Here is a 24,633-nt window from a genome sequence, read left to right as displayed (position 1 = left end):
TTGGGGAAGAATTTCGGCCTTAAGTACATGCATGGATAGAACTCTTTTTAACCGAAGTTGTCCCTCTGAATGGCTGACAGGATGTGTAAAAATCAGTTTGTCTTTTCTTTCTTTCGTTTGTCTTCAAGGCGTCCGCATTTGATAGTAAGATGGAATCGCTGAGATAGGAAAAGCCAGCGGGGGGCGGGGGGAGGAGGAATGCCGAGAACGACGAATACGGTTTGTTATGTCCTTCGTGCCGCCCCGTAGTTTGCCGCCGTGCAAGGGCGGCGCGCGCGGTTTTGAAAGCGGGGAGCGTCCCGTCCCAACGACTGTTACGGAGTGCTCGTGTCGGCGGGTGGCGGGCCCTGAGGCAGCCCGCGGTTGTGCTGAGGGCCACTCGGGATCCGTTTTCAAGACAGCCTTAGCCTGGACCGCTCCACCCCGGCGCGGTTGCGGTAAGGTGGGCTTTGGTGGACCCCTAACCGCGCGTGGGCCCGGCTTGGGGCAGAGCCCCCGCCCCCCGGAGCCGCGGCCTCTAGGTTTGCTTGGTGACAGCTCGGGGCCCAGAGGGAAAGGTGACGTTGGGAATGTGGCGTTCAATGGGGAATTCCCTTAGGAAAAGTGTTTTCGACCCAAACCCGCGTGCGCATCTGAATCGCAGGGTAGGGTGGGGATTTCAAGAAAGAAATTGCCCTTTCCTCGAAGTGAAGCCTAACAGTCTGTACTGTTTATGGAAGATCCGTAGGACAAGACCAAGGATTTAGCGGGTTGCCCTTATTTTACGGTTGGTTTCACAGACAGACGCCGAGAGGCCCGGGTCTCTGCTCCAGGCGAGACCCCAGGTTTTAGGGACATCTTAGATGCACCAGATCCGTACACAGGCTTGCGCTTGGTGGGAACGCTGGTTTCTTACCGCCGCCCAGTGAATCTCAGTTCCAGCTCAGTTCAGGGCGGCTGGAATTGGTGAGGGATTTCTGGTGGAAACAGAGAGGGTAGGGCTTGAAAAAGAGGGTTCTTGAGAAAGCACGGTTCCCTCCTTTGAACTTCACGTCTAATGTTGCTTCCAGTTTTCAGGTGAGGTGACTGAGCTGGTGGAAGAAGGATTTTAACTACTAGCCTTCTGAAAGCTCCTGGATGGGGGGTGGGGGGGAGCAGACGGGGTGGGTAAACGGTTTGTGCTTCTACCTCCAGGAAGCCCTGGGATGTAAAGCGTGCAGGACCTTAGAAATAATCCGATCAGAATTTTGCCTTTCTTTTTCAGGCTTCTTTCCCCCTCTATTTCCTTTTCTCATTATCATTACCAATTCTGTATTTCTGCTTTTTCTTTTTTCTTTGTTTCTTTTTTGTTGTTGTTGCCTGTCTATACACTTCAGTTCTGCCCACTAGTGTCCATGTGTTTAGTCCTACAATGGCTTCGCATACCAAAGTTATTGACATCTGATCCAATAGATCTTTTGATTAACTTGCTGAGCTCTGTTAATTCTTAAATATTGCTTCTTAAACAGTACTTGATTTAAAAAAATCTCCTAAATACTCCATAGACAATGAAATTTTGCCCACAGTCATAATACTTTCATTTCTAATGTATCGTCATGTAAGATATTCACAATTTAATGCTGCTACCTTTGTAAAAACCTTGAGATTCAGAACACTGTGGTTGTTTAGCATTTATATATAGAGAAAGAGATAGATCTATATGTATATAGATTACATATATCAAATCTGTGAGTTTGGACTAGTGGCTAGAAACCATCTTTCAGTTGCCTGAGGCCTGAACTATTTTGCCATAACAGAAGGTGCTCAGACAACCGTGAGATGGAGAGGGTGTAGTGTTTTTAGGTGCAAGTAGGCTGTAGTGGGAAGCGGGACTGAGTCTTCGAGTGTTCTAGAATGTAATATTAAAAGCCTTGTTTAAACTTAGATGTTTTTAGTTGGAGGAAGATTTTATGCTGCTTCTGAGGATCAGATCTTCTTTATGCTGAGGGAAAGGGCAATGAGACTTAAAAGGCAGTAAAATTTCCAGGATACCTCACTTTGTGGGATTTTTTTGCATCCTAGTTTTCTGGCTCCTTGTCAGTTTACTCTTTTCTTAATCTCTCATGTTGAGATTCCTCAGAGTTCTGTGTTTCCTATCTTTACTTACTCCTTAGATGATCTTAACCAGTCTCTTGGCTTTAATACTATATATATACTGATATGCCACAAATTTGTACCTTCAGATTGGATTCCAGACCTATATCCAGCTGCCTATTTCACGTTTTTATTCAGGTGTCTAATCAGGTATTCAAAATTGACTTCCTGGGGCATCTGGGTGGCTCAGTTGGTTAAGCGGCTGCCTTTAGCTCAGGTGATGATCTCAGGGTCCTGGGATCGAGCCCCTCATCAGGCTCCCTCTCAGCGGAGATCCTGCTTCTCCCTCTGCCTCTGCCTGCTGCTCTGCCTACTTGTGCTCTCTATCTCTCTGTCAAATAGATAAATAAAATCTTTTAAAAAAAAGTTTAAAGAAAAAATGACTTCCTGATCTGAGTAATGGTACCTCTATTCTTTCAGTTGCTCAGTCTGAAAACTTGGAGCTGTCTTTGACTTTTCTCTCATTCCTAACAAAAATCCAAACATTAGGAATTCTTCTTGGTTCCAGATTCATAATACGTCCAGAACCCAACCATTTCTCACCATCTCTTTACTGTTACCATCCTGATCCAAACCACCATATCTCTCCTGGATTATTGCAGTGTTTTGTCTGTCCTTGTTCCCCTTCAGTTAATAAATACAAGTGGGAGTGATCCTGTCGAAACACAACATGGAGTATATCACTCTTCCTTGTAAAACCCTCCAATATCTTCCCCTTTCTCAGCAAGAGCTGAAATCCTGTGACAGAAGTTCTATGAAGAAAAGATGAGGTCTTTGTGGCTTCAGTGTTGCACTTGGTTTGCTCTCATTCATGCCCAATCTCTTTGACTTCATTTCTTTCTTCCTTTTCCTAGCCCTGCCCTCTTAGCTTTCCCTTGAATACTTTCAGCCTCAGGGCCTTTGTATTTACTACTTTTGTCCTGCAGCTTTCCCCTAGATATTTGCATGGACTAGCTCCCTTACTTCTTTTAAACATCTCAAGGAGACCTCTCTGGACCACCCCATTTCAAATTTCAAGCTCCTTGAAAGGAGCTCCTGTCTCAGCCCGTCTCACCTCACTGCTGTATATTTCCCCAGTCCCTATACCATTATCTTCTGTATTTGTCTTGTTTGGGTCTTGTTCACTGTTGGGTCTCCAGTGCATAGAACAGTGCCTGGTGCATAATACATGTTCAATAAGTTTGTGTGTTGACTGAGTGAATGAAGAATGGCTTCTCATAGGTACATAGGAATCTTAGAAGCTCATTGAGTGCTCCCTCACAACTTCTTTTGAGGGCAAATGAATGAAGATGGAAGAAGGGCAATCAGAACCATATGGGGAAATTATTTCCCAAGTGGAAGTAGCTCCTCCAACCCTCTGTTAAAATGGTTTATCCTGCCTGAAAGACCTCAAATGTCCTGAAAAATGTGTTCCTTCCTTTTAGTCAAATGTTTCGCTTGATAAAATTAGGGTATTTTTGCATGAAAAGGAGATCTTTGGTGTTCAAAATTCAGGCAAATCTGAAAACAGTGGTGATTGTAACTAATTAAAAAAAACCAAACTTCTCATTAATAGACAATTAAAGGTAGGCCTTTGAGGTGATTTTTCTTGGCAGAATTTTTAAAAATACTATTTATTAAGAGCTCTATTCAAAATTTAAACATATGTTCTCTCTACCTGCCAATTTTTATTTTATTTTATTATTGTTTTTTAAATTCCAGTGTCGTTTGCATACAGTGTTATATTCATTTCAGGTGTACAATATAGTGATTCAACAGTTCTGTGTATTACTCAGTGCTCATCATAAGTGTACTCTTAATCCCCTTCACCTATTCCACCCATCTCATCCCTTCCTCCTCTGGTAACCATTAGTTTGTTCTCTGTAGTTAAGAGTCTGTTTTTTGTTTCATCACCTCCAGTTTGTTTTGTTTTTTAAATTCCACATATGAGTGACATCATATGGTATTTTTCTTCACTTAGCATTATACTCTCTAGATCCATCCATGTTGTTGCAAACAACAAGGTTTCATTTTTATGACTGAGTAATATTCCACTACATATATGTACCACATCTTCTTTATCCATTCATCTATTGATGGACACTTGGGCTGCTTCCATAATTTGGCTATTGTAAATAATGCTGCAGTAAACATTTGTGTGCATATATCCCTCTGAATTAGTGTTTGGTATTCTTTGTGCAAATACCAAGTAGTGAGATTACTGGATCATAGAATAGTTCTGTTTTCAGTTTTTTAGAGGAACCTCCATACTGTCTTCCACAGTGACTACACCAATTTGCATTCTCACCAACAGTGCATGAGAGTTCCTTTTTCTCCACATCTTCACCAACACATGTTGTTTCTTGTGGTTTTGATTTTAGCCATTCTGACAGGTGTGAGGTGATGTCTCACTGTGATTTTGATTTGCATTTCCCTGATGGGGTGATGTTGAGCATCTTTTCATGTGCCTCTTGGTCATCTGTTATGTCTTTGGAAAAATGTCTATTCAAGTCTTCTCATTTTTTAATTGGATTTTTTTATGTTCTTTATATATTTTGGATACAAACCCTTAATCTGCCTCCCAATTTTTTTAATAGGCAAACCAAACAATCTTATAGACATGTAGTGACAGTTTGCTTTATAATAAATCTAATATGAACCAAACTATTTTTAATAAAGAAAAAGTAATATTTAAAATTTTCATTAAAAAGGATTCTTTAACAGATGTATTACAGAAGAAATAAAAAGCTTGGATTAACTTGCTTGTATACACAGTATGTGTATTTTTTGTTGATAGATAATTTTTATAAAACTTTTTGAGATATATAATTCACATATTATTAAATTTACTTTCTGAAAATATATGATGTAGTGACTTTAGAAATAGTCTGAATTGAGTATATTAAATCACTACCCAATTTTAGAACACTTTTATCATCACGAAAAGAAACCCCACACCCACCAGGAGTCACTCTGTGTTCTCCCTTCTCCCCAGCTCCTGTCAACTACTAATCTGTTTTCTGTCTGTGGATTTGTTTATTGTGGACATCTTCTATAAATGGAATCATATATGTGGCCTCTTGTGTCCAGCTTCTTTCACTTAGCATAATCTTTTTAAGGTTCATTCATACTGTAGTATATATCAAGACTCCTCCTTATTACTGAATAATATTCTGTTGTGTATATTGTATGCCTTATTTTGTTTATTCATCATCTGATGAATACTTCTGCTTCTTCTTTTTGGCTGTTATGAATAAATGCTGCTTGCACAGACAATTTCTCTAAAATGTATGAAAGACCTGTTTACAATGACCTCCGGGAAGTGAGAGGGAAACTTTATGTACTAGGTGATTTTTATTTTTTAACCAAGTTCATATATAACTTTTTTCCCCCTAGTATGTATATTACTTTTTAATAACACACAAGCATAAAAACCTAATAATTAATAGTATGACATTGGGTAAGTAGTTCTACTTCTCTAGGTCTCAGTGTTCTCATTGTAAATAAAATTGGACTAAATATTTGTCCTGGTTTTTTTCAGTTCTCAAATTTTATGTTTATATGATAAATTGAGTTACAGTGTTATAGGGTTTTTTCCCTTCATGAATAAGAGTTGTATTCTGTATAACTGCAGTGTAATTTTCAATTTGTTTTTATCATAGGACCTAAAGTGTTTATTACAATGGAAGAAATCAATAATTTCAAGACACCAAGCAAAGTATCTGAAAAAAAGAAATCTGGTGAGATATAAAATCTTTTTTCGTTGTTATTGCTATAGAAATGTCTTAGTATTATTAGAGTTTGATCCTTTAATTATTATTTATCATACACATACAATTTTAGCGTAAGTCCTCTTTGTAATGTTGATTTTAATAAGACTTGTTTTGTAGGCCAGGGTTTGGCCATCTAGTGGGTAATTTTATTGATATTCTAACAGATTTGGAGGTTCTCTCTGGTAAAGAATTAATTTGAACCATGAAATACTTTAGCTTTCCCCTTCTGGTACATGCAGTGCTCTTGTGGGGGAAGAATTTCTAAGGCAATTCAGTGAATAAAGGGTAATCTTTTCAACAAATAAAAGCTTTTGGATATTCATATGCAAATTTATCTCTACTTTAATCATACAAAAATGATTAAAATTATACATTTTCTGGAAGATAATTTAGGAGAAAATCTTACCTTGTTCATTTCTAGTACGTAGATTTTTGTGTACTGACTTTGTGTCCTGCAACTGTGCTAACGTCACTTCTATTAGCTTTTTATGGGTTCCTTAGGCTATTACATACATAGTTGGTACTGTTGTAGATGAATATATGAAGATAGTGTTACTTTTTTTTTTTTAACCAGTCTGTGTTAGTTTCTTTTTTTCTTTCTCTATTTCATTGGCTCTAGCATATTTTTGAATAGAAGAGGTGTGAATTAGACATACCTCCCTTGTTCCTAGTGAAGTTTTATGTTAGATGTAGGTTTTTCAGTTATCTTTTTTTTTTTTAAGATTTTATTTATTTATTTGACAGAGAGAGAGAGAGATCACAAGTAGGCAAAGAGGCAGGCAGTGGGGAAGGGTGGAAGCAGGCTCCCAGTGCAGGACTCGAGCCCAGGACCCTGAGATCATGACCTGCACAGAAGGCAGAGGCTTAACCCACTGAGCCACCCAGGTGTCCTCAGTTATCCTTTATCAGAGTGAGGGATTTCCTTTTATTATCCTTCATCAGGTTGAAGGTTATTATGAATGGATGTTGAACTTTGTCAAGAGCTTTTTCAGAATCCGTTGAGATAGTTTCCTTTTTTTAGTCTTTAAATGTAACTTATGTTAATTTTCAAATGTTAAACCAACCTTTCATTCCTGGGGTAAAGTCAGTTTGCTCCTGGTGTATTTTATGTATTGTTTGATTCGGTATGCTAATATTTTCTGTGTTCATAAGGGATATTGGACTGTATAGTCTTTTTTTTTGGAATGTCTTTCTGGTTTTGATATTAGTATATTTTATATTCATAAAGTATGATGGGGAGTGTTTCCTTCTCTTTCCTTGGAAAGTATATGTGGAGTTGATAATTTTTTTTTTTCCTTAACTGGTTTTTCCTCTTCTACTGATAGTAAAGCCATGTATGTGGCTTGAAGTTTTCTCAGGAGGAAGATTTTAACAGTGACTTCACAAGTTAATTGGCATAGGGATCTTCAAATTATCTATTTCTTCTTGTGTTAACTTTGCTAGTGTTTTTCAATAAAGTTTTTCACTTTAAAATTGTCAAATATACTGGCAAAATGTTATCTTTGATATACTCTTTATTACCTTATGATCCTTCTAATGTCAGTTGGATCTGTAGTGATATCTCCTTTTTCATGTCTGATACTGGTATTTTACATTTTCTTTCTTGTCTTGAGGTTTATTTATTTTGGTGAATGCTTCAGGCACTTGAAAAGTCATGCTGGAGTGCCTGGGTGGCTCAGTGGGTTGAACCTCTGCCTTTGGCTCGGGTCGTGATCTGCTCGACGGGGGACCTGCTTCCCCCTGCCCCCTGCCTACTTGTGATCTCTGTCAAATAAAAAAAAAAAGAGAGAAAAGGTCATGCTTTCTGCTGCTTAGGGGTACAGTGTTCCATGACTATCAATTAGGTCAAGCTGATTGACTTAAGTTGTTTTGTTCAGGTCTTCTGTATCTCTACCAATTTTACTTATTCTGTTTTTGAGAGAGGTATCTCCAAACCACAATTGTGGATTTACCTACTTTTTCCTTTGAGTGCTACAGTGATTGTTTATATATTTTGGAGCTTGTTATTAGATACTTTTACATTTAGGATGGTTATTTCTTTTGATGATTTACCACTTTACTATTATGAAATGTCTTTATCCAGTGTTGTACTCTTTGAAGTTCATTTTATGTGATATGTGTTCACTTTTATGTGATAAAACCAGTCCAGTTTTATTTTGATTACTGTTTGAATAGGATGTTTTCCAACTTTTTAACTCATCTATGTTTTTATATTTAAAGTGAGTTTATAATAGATAGCAAATAATTATGTCTTGTTTTGTTTTTATCCATTCTGACAATTTCTGCCTTTAATTGGACTGTTCAGTCATTAGCCACATGTGGTTATTTAAATTTAGGTCCAAATGAATTAAAAATAAAATTACAAAATTAGTTCCTTAGTTGTACTAGCTACTTTTCAAGTGCTCAGTAACTACATGTGGCCAGTGGCTACCATAGTGGACAACACAGATATAGAACATTTCCATCATGACAGAAAATTCTACTGGACAACAGTATTTAGACAGCCTTTAATGTAATTCTCTGTGGTTGGATCAAATCTACTATTTTGCCATTGTCCCAAAGCTTGCTGATTATTTCTTTGTGTTTTTTTTTCTGTATTTCATTTTTGGTAGTTTTTGTTGCTTTGTCTTAAAATTTAGTTACCTTCTTCTCTAGATGCTTTTCTAACAGCATCTCTAGATGCTCTAATTCTTATCCATTGTCTTTTTTATTTCTTGTAGTTCCATTAGAAGCTTTTTTTACATCTTCTTTTTATTGTTACACTCACATTTTCCTTTACATTATTGAGCATATTTTTAAGATTTCTATTTTAAGGTACTTACCTCCTAATTCTACATCACTGTCTTTTTATGGTATATTGCTGTTGGTTTATTTTTCTCCTGGTGTGGGTCATATTTCTTCTTTCATGCCTGGTAGTTCTTTTATTGGCTGCTGGACATTTTACATTGTTGAGTGCTAGATTTCATCATTCCTTGGAGGACTGTGTGGTTTTGTGATGGTCCAGTTAACGTTACCTGCACATTAGCTTGTTTTTTTTGAGGTTTGCTTTTAAGCATTGTTGTAAACCTTTTCCTTGGGTTACAATTTAGCTGGACTGTTTAGAGGACTTTATTCAATGCCCTGGGTATTAACTGAGTTACCACACCCTGGCTGTTGGTAACTGAACCATTCCTGGACCCATGTGCTCTCTGACAGCTGTTTAGTCTACTGTTTACACTTGGTGTCTTCCCTGATTTGGCGGCGGGGGGGGGGGGGGTCTATCCATTGGATGTGCTTATAACACTGAAAAGAGGGAGACCTCTTTTCAGGTCTCTGGAGATTTCTCTCTCATTTTGTGGCTCCCTATTCTCTGTTCTCTACTCCACAAATTCTAGCTACTTAGGTCTCTTGGACTTCTGATCTCTGTCTCCTGAGTTTGACGAGACTTCTGGGCTGTGTTTCTTTGCACTGCAGCCCAGAAATTGCCTTAAAACAGCAAGTTAGGGCTGTGATAGGGCTCACATCATTGTTTCTCTTCACTCAGAGTTCACAACCCTGCTCTGCCTGTCGTCAAATGTCTGAAAACTTACATTTTGTCAAGTGTTTTAGTTATTCATGGCAAGAAGGCTGTTCATTTGTTCCATGAACAAAAGTAGAACTCCTCCATATCATCTTCTTTAACGACTACATAAAGCTCTGCAATACAGATACAGTGTAATTATGACCCTAATGATGCCTACTTAGGCTTTTGTTTTTTTGCAGTCACAAAATCAAATACCAATATTCAAATATATATGTGTGCATGCATGTGTGTGTATGATGTCTGCACACGTGCTGTAGTACACAGTTGGCAAACAACATACAGTAATAGTTTAGGCTTTGTGGGCCACATAGGGACTCTGTGGATTATTATTATTTGTTTTTTAACAACACTTTAATAATCTAAGAACAAATCTTAGCTTGTGAGCCAAACGAAAATAGGCTGTTTGCTGTCCCCTGCTTCGGTGTTATTGTAAGACAGGGCCTCAAAAGTAGATTTGGTCAAAGGGTTTCCACTTAAAATTAGGGTAGTTAGTATCAAATTGCTCTCTAGAAGACTATGCCAATTAATGCTTTAGTTGAGGTCTTTTCAAATACTCATTTTATATTTTTTATTTCTCTTTCTGACATTTAGCATTATGTTCAACTGCATGTATAAATATTCCTGCCTCTCCATTTATGCAGAAGCTTGGCTTTGGCACTGGGGTAAACGTCTACCTTATGAAAAGGTGAGTATAACATTCCACATTAAACTTTTCACATGGAACCCTAGTTGCTCTGTAATTGAAGACAAAAAGGAAGATGAAAATTCAAATATTTTGATCTCAGATATGTTCCTGGTCTTATCTGACTGCTATATTCCTCTCTTAGAAGCCTTTTATAACTTTGCCAGAGTTTTGCCTGGTTAACTTTTCTCTTACCTTCCTACTGATGGATTATTAAAGGAGAAGGAATTTGCTCAGTGAGGAGTGTGCTTCTTCCTCTCTGCTGCTCCCCCTGCTTGTGCTCTCTTGCTCACACACACACAATCTCTTTCTCTATTAAATAAATACATTAAAACCTTAAAAAAGGGGTATACGCTTGATTTTAAAGTAGGAAAATTGTGTTAAAAGAAGAGTGAAATTATACATATCAATAAACATTTTTTTAAAGTTGTTTCTTTTATCCATTACTCTGTACTTTTATTTATTAAGTGGCAAATAACTTGTCAATATATATTCCTTAATGCGTTCTTGGAATCAGCCTGACTACCAGCATATCGTTAGCTTTATCTAGGTTTATATTGTTTCCAAATAGAAATGCTTTCTTCAATAAAAAAGGTAATGAATTGAGACTAGCATAGCAATTATTTTACTAAGTGGCTATTCTTGAATATTTGTAGTTTAAACACTCCCTTCGTGTGTTCTTGGGCTATTTGTTTTTTAGACCTTCATTTTTTTAGTGCCTAAAAGCTTGTTATTTTGAAAGAAAAAATTCTCACAGATTTATGACTAGTCTTATTTTCCCCTCCCTTTAAAAAAAATCCTTAAATGTAAAATGTGTGTTACCAACAAAGTTCTACTGTAGGCAAGACTTAATTAGAAAATTTCACATTGTTGATACTGACACTAGTAGTCACCTACTGACCTACTACTCCTCCTAACATAGCCTTGTGCACCCGGGATTTTTTTTTTTTAACTGGTCGAGATTTCCTTCACTTCTCTGGTGAATTGGGCTCTCTGTTTTTCTGTATCTTCTATCTTACTATTTCTTGGTTTATATTTTATTTTGACTGAGGGCACGTAGTAGCTCCCCATTGAAAGACGTACAGGAAATAACTTTTTTGCAAATCTGCATTTATGAATATGTTTTCATTTTACTCTCATTCTTGAATGGGCCTTTTTGTTTTTCTGAGTCAGAATTCTTATTTGGAAATAATTTTCCTCTAGAATTTTGAGGTCATTGTTCCATTGTTTACTAGCCTGTAATGTTACTATTGAGATTTCTGAAGCCTTTCTGATGCTGCTTCTTTTTATGTAATCTGGTTTAGGTTATTTGTCCCTCCCACTGTCCTGGAACCTCGTATGATCTTCTGTTTGTCACCATGTTCTGAAATTTCACAATGACATACATGGGTGTGGGCCTTCTGGAATCTGAAAATTCTTACTCTTAAATCTTTGGAAATTGTTTTTTAAATTACTTTGTTGATAATTTTCACCCCCATTATTCTCTTCTCTATCTGGAATTCCTATTATTCTTTTTTGGGTGCGGGGCTGATTTTCTTTTTGCTCTGCTTTCTGGGAGCTTTCTCCAACAACTTCATCTTCTGATACTTCTATTTTTTCATTTTTGTCTGTCTTGTTTTTCGTTAATTATCTTAACATTTTGCATTTTCAGATGGCATCCTAAGTCTTTTGAGGGTGCTGTAAGTGCTCTCTATCCTGGTCTGGATGTTAATAAACCAGTATAACACATCATGTGAAAACACATTCAGCATTTAATATGCATATGGTCATGGATTACTCTTCCCGTGTGCTTCACGAGTTCTCAACTATGGCAGTAAACCTCAGGCTAAAGTCCTCTGCTTTAACCCTTCCAAAGTGGGTCTCCAGTGTTCAGAAGCTGGGGGAATAGCTAGACAGCTGATGCAGAATCGGGGAGGGTGTGTCTAGAAATTCACCTGCTTTTTAAGTGACTTTCAAGAAGGTCAGTAGGCCTGTTTAGTCTGTCACTTTCATGGGCTTCCCCATGCTCTTCCAAGCTTCCGAAAGTGTGTTGTTATCTCCTTTTCATTATTTCTATCCCTCTCATTGGGTATAGGTCTTCAAATACCCATTTTCTCTTATTTTAATGGGGCTTGGGACAGATCGTAATTAATTGTGTATGTATAAGCTAGAAATCTATATTTTTAACCAAGAAGTCTATTTTTTATGTTAAATCAAATTTACGTTCCTAGATTAACTTAGTTGTGACACATTATTATTTTTTAATAAACCTGATGAATTTATTTTGCTATTTAAGATTTTTATGTCTGTGAAATTGGTTTGTGATTTTTCTTTTTCTGTTGTCCTTATTTGATTTATTAAGGTTATGCTAGATTCATAGTCCCTTTTCTTTCTATTCCCTGGAACAATTTGTGTAAGATGGAATGATAGGTTCCTTGAAAGTTTAGTAAACTGACCTGTAAAATTATTTAGGCTTTGTATTTTTTATGGGAATATTTTAAACTCTTGATTACATTTTCTCTTTTGTCGGGTTTCTTACATTTTTCTAAGAATTTGTCCATTTTGTCCTTTAAATTATTGGGGCAAAAGTTTTAGTGTTTATTCACTTATAATTTTTATCTGAGAAATCTGTGGTTATGTCTCTATTTTTGTTGGCAATATTATTTGGGTCTCATTTTTTCCCTTGTGCAATCTCATTTTAAAAATCTGCCTGTTTTGTCTTTTCAATGAATCAATTTTTAGCTTGGCAAAATATTTTATTCAGATTTCGTAAATATGTTCTTGGTGTTCGGTAGATTCAGATATGTTGTGGAAAAGGTGAAGATGGATTTGTTCACTGAATTCTAAATCTTCAGAAGCTGAGGGGTACACTTTGAAATTTGAAAAATATATTTTTCATAATAAAATCACATGGAAGAGGTCATCCTTAAATGCTATTCTTATCTAAAACTGGAGGTTTAAGAATACTTTGGATAGACTTATGATAGATGGATGTGAATTAAGAAATCTAGTGATCCTTTGAGTGTATGTTTTTTGATTTAAAAAAAAAAAGATCCTGCAATCATGGAGCCATGTTCATGAGTTAGTAAAAAACAGTGGATTCCTGATTCTTTGTTTAGTCTGTTTTATCTTCTTATGGTAAAACGTTTTATCTCTAACTTTCGAGGCTCTTTCATTAGCTTTCCTGCCCATATGCTGCATACACTTTGTTCTTCTTAATTTGCTGTCATCCCATGCAACTGCAGAGTTACTTTATCAGGTAACTTTTCCTTGACTTTGTTCCACCTGTTTATTTAAACCTTAGAATGTTTTCCCCTTAAATATTCTGAAAATGACTGACGCTTCCTAGAAAACAGACAGTTTATGTTTTTTCTCATTTGTGTTCATTATCTCCTTACGCTTGTGTCTTTGAGTATATGATGGAAGGTATAGGACGGATCGGTTACTGTGGAGTCACAATATTTGTTGGTGAAGAACAGTCTGTTACTCTTTGCACAACTGTATATGGGCCAAATGTTTCTCATACATCTCTTCTTTAAATTTCTTGAATAGTAGTCTTTATTACTTAGCATTCTATAACTTACCTCTGGTACATATAGTTAAATGTTTGATAAGTAGTTGGTAGTCTGACATGCTGAAATGGAAAAATTAGAAAATAGTATAATAATTTTGAAGTTTAGAATTTATAATGTTCATCTTTTTCCTTTTAGTTGTCTCTTTTTAACCCTTCCCTTTCAGCAATAGATATCAGACTTCTCTTGTAACTAAGAGATATATGAGCTATATATCTTCCAATTAAAAAGAATATGTAGCAGAGGTGTTGATAATCAAAAATACTTTATTTTAAAAATTTTTTAAAGATTTATTTATTTGAGAAAGAGCGTGCATGGAGGTGGGGGAGGGTGAGAGGGAGAGAGAGTCCTGAGTAGACAGTGCACTGAGCACAGAGCCAATGCAGGGCTCGATCTCATGACCCTGAGATCATAACCTGAACTGAAACCAAGAGTTGGATGCTTCAGTGACTGAGCCACCCAGGTGTCCCAGGAGTCGAAAATATTTGTAAAAAATTTTTAAACAAATTATTATTGAACGCTTTCCAAAATCTGAATGTTCTTGTTAGTCATTTGAAATGCATTATGTTATTATTGTTTCCATATATTGTTTGATTATTTTTTTAAGATCTCCCAGAGGTTTGTCTCATTCTCCTTGGGCTGTGAAAAAGATTAACCCTAGATGTAATGATCATTATCAAAGTATGTATCAAAAGAGACTAATAGATGAAGCTAAGATTTTGAAAAACCTCCATCATCCAAATATTGTAGGTAAGTTTAAATTTATCTTGAAGTAGTGCATGTGTTTATTCAGAAACAGTTTATACAGTCTCTTGACCAGTGTCAAAATGAAGGTGGTGTTGGAGTTTGGCAAGAACCAGATTATTGTGAATGTTCTAAAATAAGAATTATATTTTTAGTTGCTTATGTATTTTTAAAATTTAATGGGACTAGGTATACTCATTATGATGCTGGCACTGTAGAGAATTCAGGAATATAAAATGACCTTCATGTAGATAATTTCCTTATTTTCATCTTTAACATAAATAAGACTAGTGAAACCATTGTATTTAGGAAGGCATAGAACATTTAAAAATATTTTAATTTGTGTTACTATTGGCAAACACGGAAGTCATTTTAAATTGTATCTACTGAACTAGCTTTATAAATAATTGTTTCATTGTATTTTGTCAGTTTCCAATCACATTACTGTAAAAAAACTTAAATACTGTTATTTTTTCCTATTCCTGTAAGAAAATGGCCTGTTTTCTTTAAGGTTATCGTGCTTTCACTGAAGCCAGTGATGGCAGTCTTTGTCTTGCTATGGAATACGGAGGTGAAAAGTCTCTAAATGACTTAATAGAAGAACGAAATAAAGACAGCCAAGATCCTTTTCCAGCAGCCATAATTTTAAAAGTTGCTTTGAACATGGCGAGAGGGTTAAAGGTAAGCAGGCCATTATGTTTGTTTGTTTGTTTGTTTCCCCCAAAGATTTTACTTATTTATTTTACAGAGAGCAAGAGAGATCACAAGCAGGCAGAGAGTCAGGCAGAGAGAGAGGGGGAAGCAGGCTCCCTGCTAAGCAGAGAGCCCGATGTGGGGCTCTATCCCAGGACCCTGAGACCATGACCTGAGCCGAAGGCCAGGCGCCCCAGGGCTTCCTTATCTTGATGAGCAGAGTATTGTTTGAGGCCTTTACAGAGCCTGAAATAATCCAAGTCAGGTAGTTTTGTTTATAGAGATCATATGTTAGGTTTGGTTAAAAGGATTAATCAGTTTTACACAAATTTAGTAATTATTCCTGGGGGGGGGGTAACCTAATCCTCTGTGGATGTAAACAAACCTCTTAAAGATTGCTTTGTGAGATGTTAAGTTTTGGATATCAATATACATCTATAAGTCAAGTGAAAAAAAAAAAAGCTCTTTTAGTGTTGTCAGATAAATTGTTGTGCCTTTGAATACATACAACAAAAGGAAAAGAATTTGTTATGGTAGGTAACCGAACAGGAGAAACGGCGGCTTGGGAACACTATTGGGTGACTGGAAATTGGAGCATGTATTGGTGTTGACGTCAAAGTTGCATGTTAAGAGTTCATATAAAATTGACTTGTGAAATATGAGACTGCATAAAAGCAATATTTCTAAGTACATATTTTCATATGTATGTAGAAAAACTGATTTTAAATGGATAGGATAAGCTAAATTAATCATTTGAATTATTTAATAAATAACTTTATGGATAGTAGAATTAATAAATTTCACTATAAATATATTTGAGCATACTCAATTTATGATCAACATTTAAATTAAGCACAGTAGGTGTTCAAAAGTATATACCAAAAATTGTCTCTGCACTAGTTTCAAGTAGCTCACAGAGTAGTTGCTCAAATGCTGATGAATGAACAAATAAGAGTTTGGCAGGATTATTTTTGATTATGGGTGAGTATCATTACTAAGGGTTAATGTGTAAAATAAACTATTAGTCTTAGATGACATTTCTGCTTCCTCTTCTTGTTGTAACTAATGCCCTTATCTGTTGTTCTGCATTATCTTAACAACTTGTTTGTGAAAAATGTGCCTCATTTTGAAGATTCCAAATTCATTTCTAAAACTTACTAGTCTCAAATAGAATTGTAATATATTTTTAAAGCCACAGTATCCCCTTTTGCTGTAAAAGTATGAAATGCATTTGAAAAGGAAAAGTTAGCTTATCTATAAACAGACATTGATTTCCAAAGCCGCCTTATGTCTGCTCAGTATGGCAGACTGGAGTAACCAGGGATGTTCTCTTGTCTGACTTCGAGTAATCTGAAATGATGGACAGATCACCCTGCATGTAGTTCAGGAAGGGAGTTGTTGTTTTTTTGTATTTGAAAGTTAACATATATATTTTTATCAGTTTATGTGTTTGCTCAGATGTGTTAAATTTCCCACTATTTTAGTATCTACACCAAGAAAAGAAACTGCTTCATGGAGATATAAAGTCTTCAAATGTTGTAATTAAAGGTGATTTTGAAACAATTAAAATCTGTGATGTAGGAGTCTCTCTACCACTGGATGAAAATATGACTGGTAAGTAGTATTTGAATTTTTATTATTTTTTTAAACGATTTTATTTATTTATTTGAGAGAGAGAAAGAGCACAAACAGCTGGTAGGGAGAGGGCGAAGCCGACTCCCTGGGGGCTCAGTCCCAGGACCCTGGATCATGACCTGAGCAGAAAGCAGACCCTTAACCTGACTGAGCCACCTAGGTGCCCCAGTAATATTTAAATTTTTAAACGTTATTCTTATGCAGTTTTTATATTTCTAATTTTTATGTATTTTAATAGATAAGCTTATGTACTTCACAAATCAAAAACCATGTATAAAAAGTATACAGTAAACAGTATCCTTCCTTTCCTCTCTTCCACTTAGCCTCCAGCACCCCCCCCCCACTCACTACACCCATAATGTAAATTATTTCATTTTTATTAACATCTACTTTAACCAAAGATGACTTTAGGAACCATTTCTAACCAGGATTGGGATTTCTATGTGATAAAAGATCTGAGACTAGAAAACAAAGTTTTCTTTTAATAAGGTTTTATAAAGGAATTCATTTAGTGACAAGATTGGAGAAACTGGTAGAAACGGGGTAGAAGTAGGAAAGTGGGGTGCTACTAAAGGCTTTCTGCTTCTTGTCCCTTGGCCTGTCTCTACTCATTCTTTTCACTCTAATATAAATACATCCTCAGAGGATTTAAGATCTCGGTGAGAACCAAAAGCCAGCCTTGTAAAGAAAGCCTTTGCTTTCAACATGTTATTTAATAAATAACATTTCAATTTGCTTCTTGATATGAATATAAGATTAACGAATGCTGTTAAGAACTTTTGCACACTTTAATTTCTAACTAAGGTAAAATAATCTATGAGTTAGGTCTAAGGAAAAAACCAAGATGAATAGAGCAACTTTATACAGATGTCTGTAATCATTCATGAAGGTAGGCCTATTATAAGCCTTTAGGCTACATAACTGCTGCAGAGTTGAAACTTTCAAATATTAAAGGAGAATTTGTGAAACAATAAAAATAAGATTTTTTTAGCATAATTTTCTCAGTTCTTAATAGAACAAATAGACAAAACTAAGATGTAGAAGTTCTGAGTAGATAATAAGGTCATTCTCTATGCATCCAAGTATTTATTAAAATTGAACATATATTAAATTATAAGAGAAAACCTCAGATTACAAAAAGTGGAAGTATTGCATGGAGTTCTGGGTGTGGTACATAAACAATGAATTTTGGAACACTGAAAAAAAAAATTTAAAATTATAGTATAAGTGGCCTAATGGTTGACATTCATTATGTCACTTAGCACTAAAAATCTAGAAATTAATGACACGATTAGAAACAAAACACCTGCATTTTTTAGGAATTCAAAATATTTGTAAATCTTACCTGAAATCAAATTCCACCTACATAAATGTTTACAAAATGAGGAGAATGTAACAACAAACCAAAACCTATTTGATATTGTCAACACTACACAGATTAAAACATTTTCATTATTTAATCTTTATGAAATTAAGTTTGAGTATTCAGTTCTCATCAGAAAAAAAAAAAATGAAGCCCTAAAAAACAGAGAGCAGGAAGTGAATGAATTAAAAAACCCATAAATTCTGCATTATCCCAATATGATCTATTTTATTTCAGAATGTGTCAAAGTTCATAGTTTATAAACATGTAATACAGTTCATAAACATATTAACAGTTCATCCTTGATATATGTTCAAACAAGCCAGGAAAATTCTATGAAAGAATGACCCGTAGGAATTTTCCCAAGGAGATGTTAAGTATTATAAAGCCACAGTAATTAAAGCAGTGATACTCATGAGAAAATAGGCAGAAAAATATAAAGTCAGGTATTCTCAAATATATCAAATTTGTTATAATAAAAGTGACAATTTAGTATTAGTGGGAAAGAGGTGTTTGAGTCAATAAATGATGATGTCTGGATGTTTTAGAAAAATAAAGCTGTTTTCCATCCTCACGCTCATCCTCATAGATTGAGGATGTAAAAAAAAAAAGTGGAAAAAATTGTAAGTAAATATTTCCTAAATATTGGGATTAAGAAGGACCAAAGTTAGACGCAATTTAAAAAAAAGCCATGACTATGAAAAATTCTTTAAAAAATTTCTCATTGCTACTACGAGTGATAGGATAGCTTTAACGTGTACTCTTGTACGCGATGTAGAAGTACGATTAGTGTACCATTCAGGTTAGGCTAAGTTGTGCTGTGGCGGCAAACCCTCAAAAACTCAGTGGCATCAACAACCAAGGCTTTTTCAGGCTGCACGTCCAGATGGCTGCGTTCCACGCATGCTCACTTAAGGACCTAAGGTGCTCGAATATCCATTGTATGGAATATTGTCATTGTTTTATGTATGGAGGGTTAAAAAAAAAAGGCTCTATGGATGTGCACTGCAGTAGATACTAGCTACATCTAAATTAATATTTTAACATTTTAAACAATTCCGTTCTCAGCCCACCCACCCACTTTAACTGTGTATGCTCAGTAGCTATGTATGGTTACTGGCTACCATATTGGACAATGCAGATATGGGGCATTTCTATTGTCACAGAAAGTTCTGTTGGAAAGTGCTGCCCTAGAAAATCTTGTGTTAACAGATACTCAAGATTAGAAATGACATAAGTCCCCTCTTTCACAACTCACTGGCCAGGACCAGGCAGTTGGCTCCATCTGAGCTTGACAGGCCTGAGAGTGCAATCCTGCCATGTGTCCTGAGGGGAGAGAGTATGAACTACTTGTTGAACAGCACTGGTAACTGCTACACTGGGCAATTTGGAAAGGGGTATTTTTTTAAAGACAAAAACCCTTTCAAAATGCCCTTTGATCCTATATTTCATTCCCAAGAACGTATTCCAAAAAAACAACTGGGCAGAGTAGGTATTTTTATTTTATTTATTTTTTTTTAAGATTTTATTTATTTATTTGACAGACAGAGATCACAAGCAGGCAGAGAGGCAGGCAGAGAGAGAGGAGGAAGCAGGCTCCCTGCTGAGCAGAGAGCCCGATGGGGGGCTCGATCCCAAGACCCTGAGATCATGACTTGAGCCGAAGGCAGAGGCTTAACCCTCTGAGCCACCCAGGTGCCCCCAGAGTAGGTATTTTTAATAATGACCTGATATATTAACTTAGCAAAAGCAAAGGAGACATAGGCTTATAGAGGAAATAGAATTGAGACAGAAAATCAAAACCCATGTAGCTTTAAAAGGAAAGCAGAAACAAAAACAATAACGATCCTGATAAAAATACGAACACTTGGAATTTTGGCTGACCCTCAGCCTCAGTCCATCCTGAGTAAATATAAACCTGGGTTTGCGCTTCCTTGAGGGCATTTATTTTCAATAGATACTTTTAATTAAAATTTGGGTGCCTGGGTGGCTCAGTGGGTTAAGCCTCTGTCTTCGGCTCAGGTCACGATCTCAGGGTCCTGGGATTGAGTCCCGCATCGGGCTCTCTGCTCAGTGGAGAACCTGCTTCCCCCACTCTCTGCCTGCTTCTCTGCCTACTTGTGATGTCAAATAAATAAAATCTTTACAAAATAAAAAAATAAAATTTAAAATTTGATCTGGCTTTCTCAAGAAAAAAAAATATTGGCAAGCTTGGGGGAAGTGTCTGGGCAGCTCCTTTACTGGAACTCTCAGCTTCACGAGACAATTTAAGGTTAGAGTGAGCCTAGCAGTTATTAAAGCTGCTAGACCAGCCGTGCATTAAGAGAAGGCATTTTTCTTCTCTTGAGCAAAGGCTTTCTCTTTATGAGGAAGTTTAAAAATAACAGGTAATGGGGAAACAAAATTAATCTTTTTATACTTCATTTTTTCTGCACTAATTTGTGTTACAAAAATATGTGTCATAGCAGAACTTTAAGTGAATGTCCATCAGTAAGGGATGACTTAATTTACTGTATCACCACACAATAGAATTTCATTAGAATTACATAGGTTTATATTTGTAGGAATGGTATGTCCAGATATATTAAGTGAAATGAACACATTCTAAAATAGCACTTAAATATGTATATATTAAGACAAGTTAGGAAAAAATACATTAAATCTTTAAAACTTATTTTTAAGTTTTGTATTTTAATAGGAGACATATTCATGTAGATTATACACGAGGTATTCTGTGACAAGCCCAAATTTTAACAATGGTTATCTCTAGATTGGTTGATTGATTTAGCAAATATTTTTGTATTGAGTGCAGTCAGGTATTGTGCTAGGTACTATGAATGTAGAGGAAAATGGATGGACACAGTTCTTACCCCTTCTTAAAACTTTTATATGTATTTTTTAAATTAATGCATAGATGACACATAATATTATGTTGGTTTCAGGTATGCAATAGTGATTTGACAAGTCTGTATGTTCTGCTGTGCTCACCACAAGTATAACTACACTTATCACCATACAACGCTGTTACAGAACCATCTTTATTCCCTATGTTGTGCCTTTCATCCCTGTGACTTACTCTTTCTATAACTGGAAATCTGTACCTCCCACTCCCTTTTACCCACTTTTCCCATCCCACTGGTAGCTATCAGTTTGTTCTCTGAATTTATAAGTCTGTTTCTGTGTTTTGTTTGTTCATTTGTTTTGTTTTTTAGATTTCACATATAAGTGAAATTATAGTATTTATCTTTCTTGGAGTTAGTTCACTTAACATAATACCCTCTGGGTCCCTCCATGCTGTTGGAAATGGTGAGATCTCATTTTTTTTTTAATGGCTCCATGATATTCCATTGTGTGTGTATGTGTGTACATACATACGTACACACAAGGCATATATGTACATGTGTGTAAGCCACATCTTCTGTATCCATTCATCTATTGATGGACACTTGGGTTGCTTCTGGGTCTTGGCTATTGTAAACAATGCTAGAGTAAACTGAGAGGGGCATATTTCTTTTTGAATTATTGTTTTCATTTCCTTTGGGCCAATACCAGTAGTAGAATTACTGGTCATATGGTAATTCTATTTTTAATTTTTTGAGGAACCCCCGTACTCTCTTCTACAGTGACTATACCAGTTTGCATTCCCACCAGTAGTATACGAGAGTTCCTTTGCTCTACCTCCTCACCAACACTTGTTATTTCTTGTCTTTTTGATACCAGCTATTCTGACTGGTGTGAGGGGGTATCTTGTGAATTTGATTTGCAGTTTCCCCATGATGAGTGATGTTGAGCATCTTTTTATGTGCCCATTGGCTGGGTGTGTGTCATCTTTGGAAAAATGTTTGGATTCTCTTGCCATTTTTTAATTAATAGTTTGGTTTTTTTATGTTGAGTTTTATGAGACTTTGTGTATTTTGGATACTCACCCTTATTAGATATATCATTTACAAATATTTTCTTCCATTCGGTAAGTTGTCTTTTTGTTCTGTTGATGGTTTCCTTTACTGTACAAAAAAAGTATGTTGTTTTGGTGTAGTCCCAGTAGTTTATTTTTGCTTTTGTTTCCCTTGCCTGAGGAGACAGATCTAGAAAAATGTTGCTAAGGCCAATGCCAAAGATATTACTGCCTGTGTGTTCTTTTAGGAATTTTATGATTTCAGGTCTCACATGTAGGTCTTTAAGCCACTTTGAGTTTGTTTTTGTTTATGGTGTAAGAAAGGGGTCCAGTTTCATTCTTCTGCATGTTGCTGTCCAGTTTTCCTAGTACCATATATTGATTGCTTCCTTTGCCATGGATTAATTAGCCATATAAGCATGGTTTCATTCTGGGCTCTGTTCTGTCCCTCAGTGTGTCTACTTTCGTGCCAGTACCGTACTGTTTTGATTACTAGAGCTTTGTAGTATATCTTGAAATCTGTAATTGTGGTATTTCCAGCTTTGTTTTTCTTTCTCAAGATTGCTTTGGCTATTTGAGGTCTTTTGTGGTATCTATATTCTATATTCCTGCCACTTCTCTTTTTTTTTTTTTTTTTTAAGAGAGGGAAGGGGCAGAGGGAGGGGGACAATCTGAAGAAGCTCCCTGCTGAGTAGGGAGCCCCACTTGGGGCTTGATCCCTGGACCCTGAGATCATGGCCTGAGCTGAAGGCATGTCAGATCCTTAAATGACTGAGCCCCTCAGGCACCCCAGTTCCTGCCACCTTCTGAGAGAAATGCTGTTTCTCTACACCCTTGCCAACTGGCCGGCTTTTTGAATATTTTACAATTTGATAAGGAAAAAGTAATTCTTATTGCGATTGAGTGTATTTTCATGTTTATTACCTATATTTAGTAACCATTAAAACATTTATCCAGTTTTCTTTAGGTTGGTTGCCTTTCTTAGTGATTTCTAGTGTTTGCCCTAAAGACCGACTTTCTTATATTTTACTTGTTTCAGTGACTGACCCTGAGGCCTGTTACATTGGCACTGAGCCTTGGAAACCCAAAGAAGCTTTGGAAGAGAATGGGATTATTACTGACAAGGCAGATATATTTGCCTTTGGCCTGACTCTGTGGGAAATGATGACTTTGTCTATTCCACACATTAATCTTCCAGATGATGACGATGAAGGTATAACTACATATTTTTACTATAAACCCCAGTCTCTTCATTTTGAACTAAGATTAGCTGATAAAATTATATTTCATCTTTCTATTAAGTTAAAATTTAAAAGAGGAAGTTATTTGATCTAGTGCATGAGATAATGGATTATATTAATGTGGACTAATTTGGCACGATCCCCGTTTAATCTCCTACAAATGAGATATATGTTACTTGACAATAAATAGGGAGATAAATTGAGAAGATCCTGCAGAGCAGAAAGTTTCCTTGGAAACTCCCCTCGCCAACGGAATTGACTGGAGAGCTGTCATGTAGTAAGAAGGGAGGGGTTCATGACCTGTAAACCATGACGGTAGCTCATCTCTGCCATGGCTGGGTAATGGAAGAGACCACCTGCCTCCCAGGTGACGAGCTATTGTTTTGGAGGGTGAGTTTGAGCAGATGCTAAGATTTTCCATGACTTAGTGTTATTTTGTTTGTGTCAACTCCTCTTGAGCAGATCAAACTTTTGATGAAAGTGACTTTGATGATGAAGCATACTATGCAGCTCTGGGGACGAGGCCTCCTGTTAATATGGAAGAACTAGATGAAACGTACCAGAAAGTAATTGAACTCTTCTCTGTATGCACTAACGAAGATCCTAAAGATCGCCCTTCTGCCGCACACATTGTGGAAGCTTTGGAAATAGATGTCCAGTGATCCCTTCATTTTTGTGACTCCTGAGCTTTACGTTGGCTCATGTATATAACTGTTCTGTTTAGTGTAATACATTATATAGTTACTATGATAAGCTGTAATTACTATACTTTTTGAAGTGACCAGCTTTAGGACCATAGCTCCTAGAACATTTAAACAATTATTTATATTTAACATGTTTATGATGGTAAGCATTTGAGATTGTAGAAGTTTTCTATTAAGTTTAAGAAACTAGCTACTTAAGTATGTGAATTTGTTTGTACAATTTAAAACACTAGCAATAACACAATACTATACACTCTACGTCTAACAATTTAGATTGAGTGACCATTACTTATATTAATGCTCAAAAATTCTTTATTCTAATGGATCTATTGAGATTAGCACTTTGCGCACTACAAAATAAGTCCATGTTTGCTTATTTTTTTAAACCATTAAACTTTTTCCTGGCCTTTTTGGCTGATGTGCTTATTACTAAATATGGTCACCAGAAGCTGAGAGAATGAGGCTCAAAAAACTGGCTCCTTGGGTATTTACAGGCATTTTTGGTTCAGGCTTGTCTTGCTCTCTTGGATCTCCCCAGGTCTTTCGCTTTTGCTTTAATTTATTAAATGTATTTTCTGCATGGAGATCCCTTTTTTATTTTTATTTAGTGATCTGTCTTAAGCATTTCATAGTTCCGGTGTAAGAACAATAAAATTTGAATAGGATGATATAGAATAAAGGAGACTGCAGTTACCAGAA

General features: G+C 36.2%; 1 protein-coding gene across 3 annotated transcripts; it reads left to right on the top strand.

Annotated features, from left to right (window-relative positions):
* Positions 1-295: 295 nt before the first annotated feature.
* On the top strand, positions 296-24,633 carry PBK (PDZ binding kinase). 3 transcript variants are annotated; one of them, XM_044225005.1, is made up of 8 exons: positions 296-437; positions 5,754-5,831; positions 10,018-10,111; positions 14,267-14,409; positions 14,915-15,084; positions 16,581-16,710; positions 23,029-23,202; positions 23,693-24,633. In XM_044225005.1, exons 2-8 carry the CDS (start codon positions 5,774-5,776, stop codon positions 23,890-23,892), a joined length of 969 nt encoding a protein of 322 aa, XP_044080940.1. In that variant the 5' UTR covers positions 296-437; positions 5,754-5,773; the 3' UTR covers positions 23,893-24,633. The 3 variants fall into 3 exon arrangements, with proteins under 3 accessions (XP_044080940.1, XP_044080941.1, XP_044080942.1); XM_044225006.1 differs by having other exon boundaries at positions 296-442; XM_044225007.1 differs by lacking the exon at positions 296-437 and adding an exon at positions 1,038-1,056.

The sequence above is a fragment of the Neovison vison genome, chromosome 11 (assembly GCF_020171115.1).
Source record: "Neovison vison isolate M4711 chromosome 11, ASM_NN_V1, whole genome shotgun sequence".
Taxonomy (NCBI): Eukaryota; Metazoa; Chordata; class Mammalia; order Carnivora; family Mustelidae; genus Neogale; species Neogale vison.
Note: the sequence above shows the minus strand (reverse complement) of the source record. Positions and strands in the feature narration are given on the sequence as shown.

Coding starts and splice junctions, on each gene's coding strand:
- PBK (XM_044225005.1), top strand. CDS start 5,774: ATGGAAGAAATCAATAATTTCAAGACACCAAGCAAAGTATCTGAAAAA. Junction 5,832..10,017: donor ATCTGAAAAAAAGAAATCTG/GTGAGATATAAA, acceptor TCTGACATTTAG/CATTATGTTCAACTGCATGT. Junction 23,203..23,692: donor TCCAGATGATGACGATGAAG/GTATAACTACAT, acceptor CCTCTTGAGCAG/ATCAAACTTTTGATGAAAGT.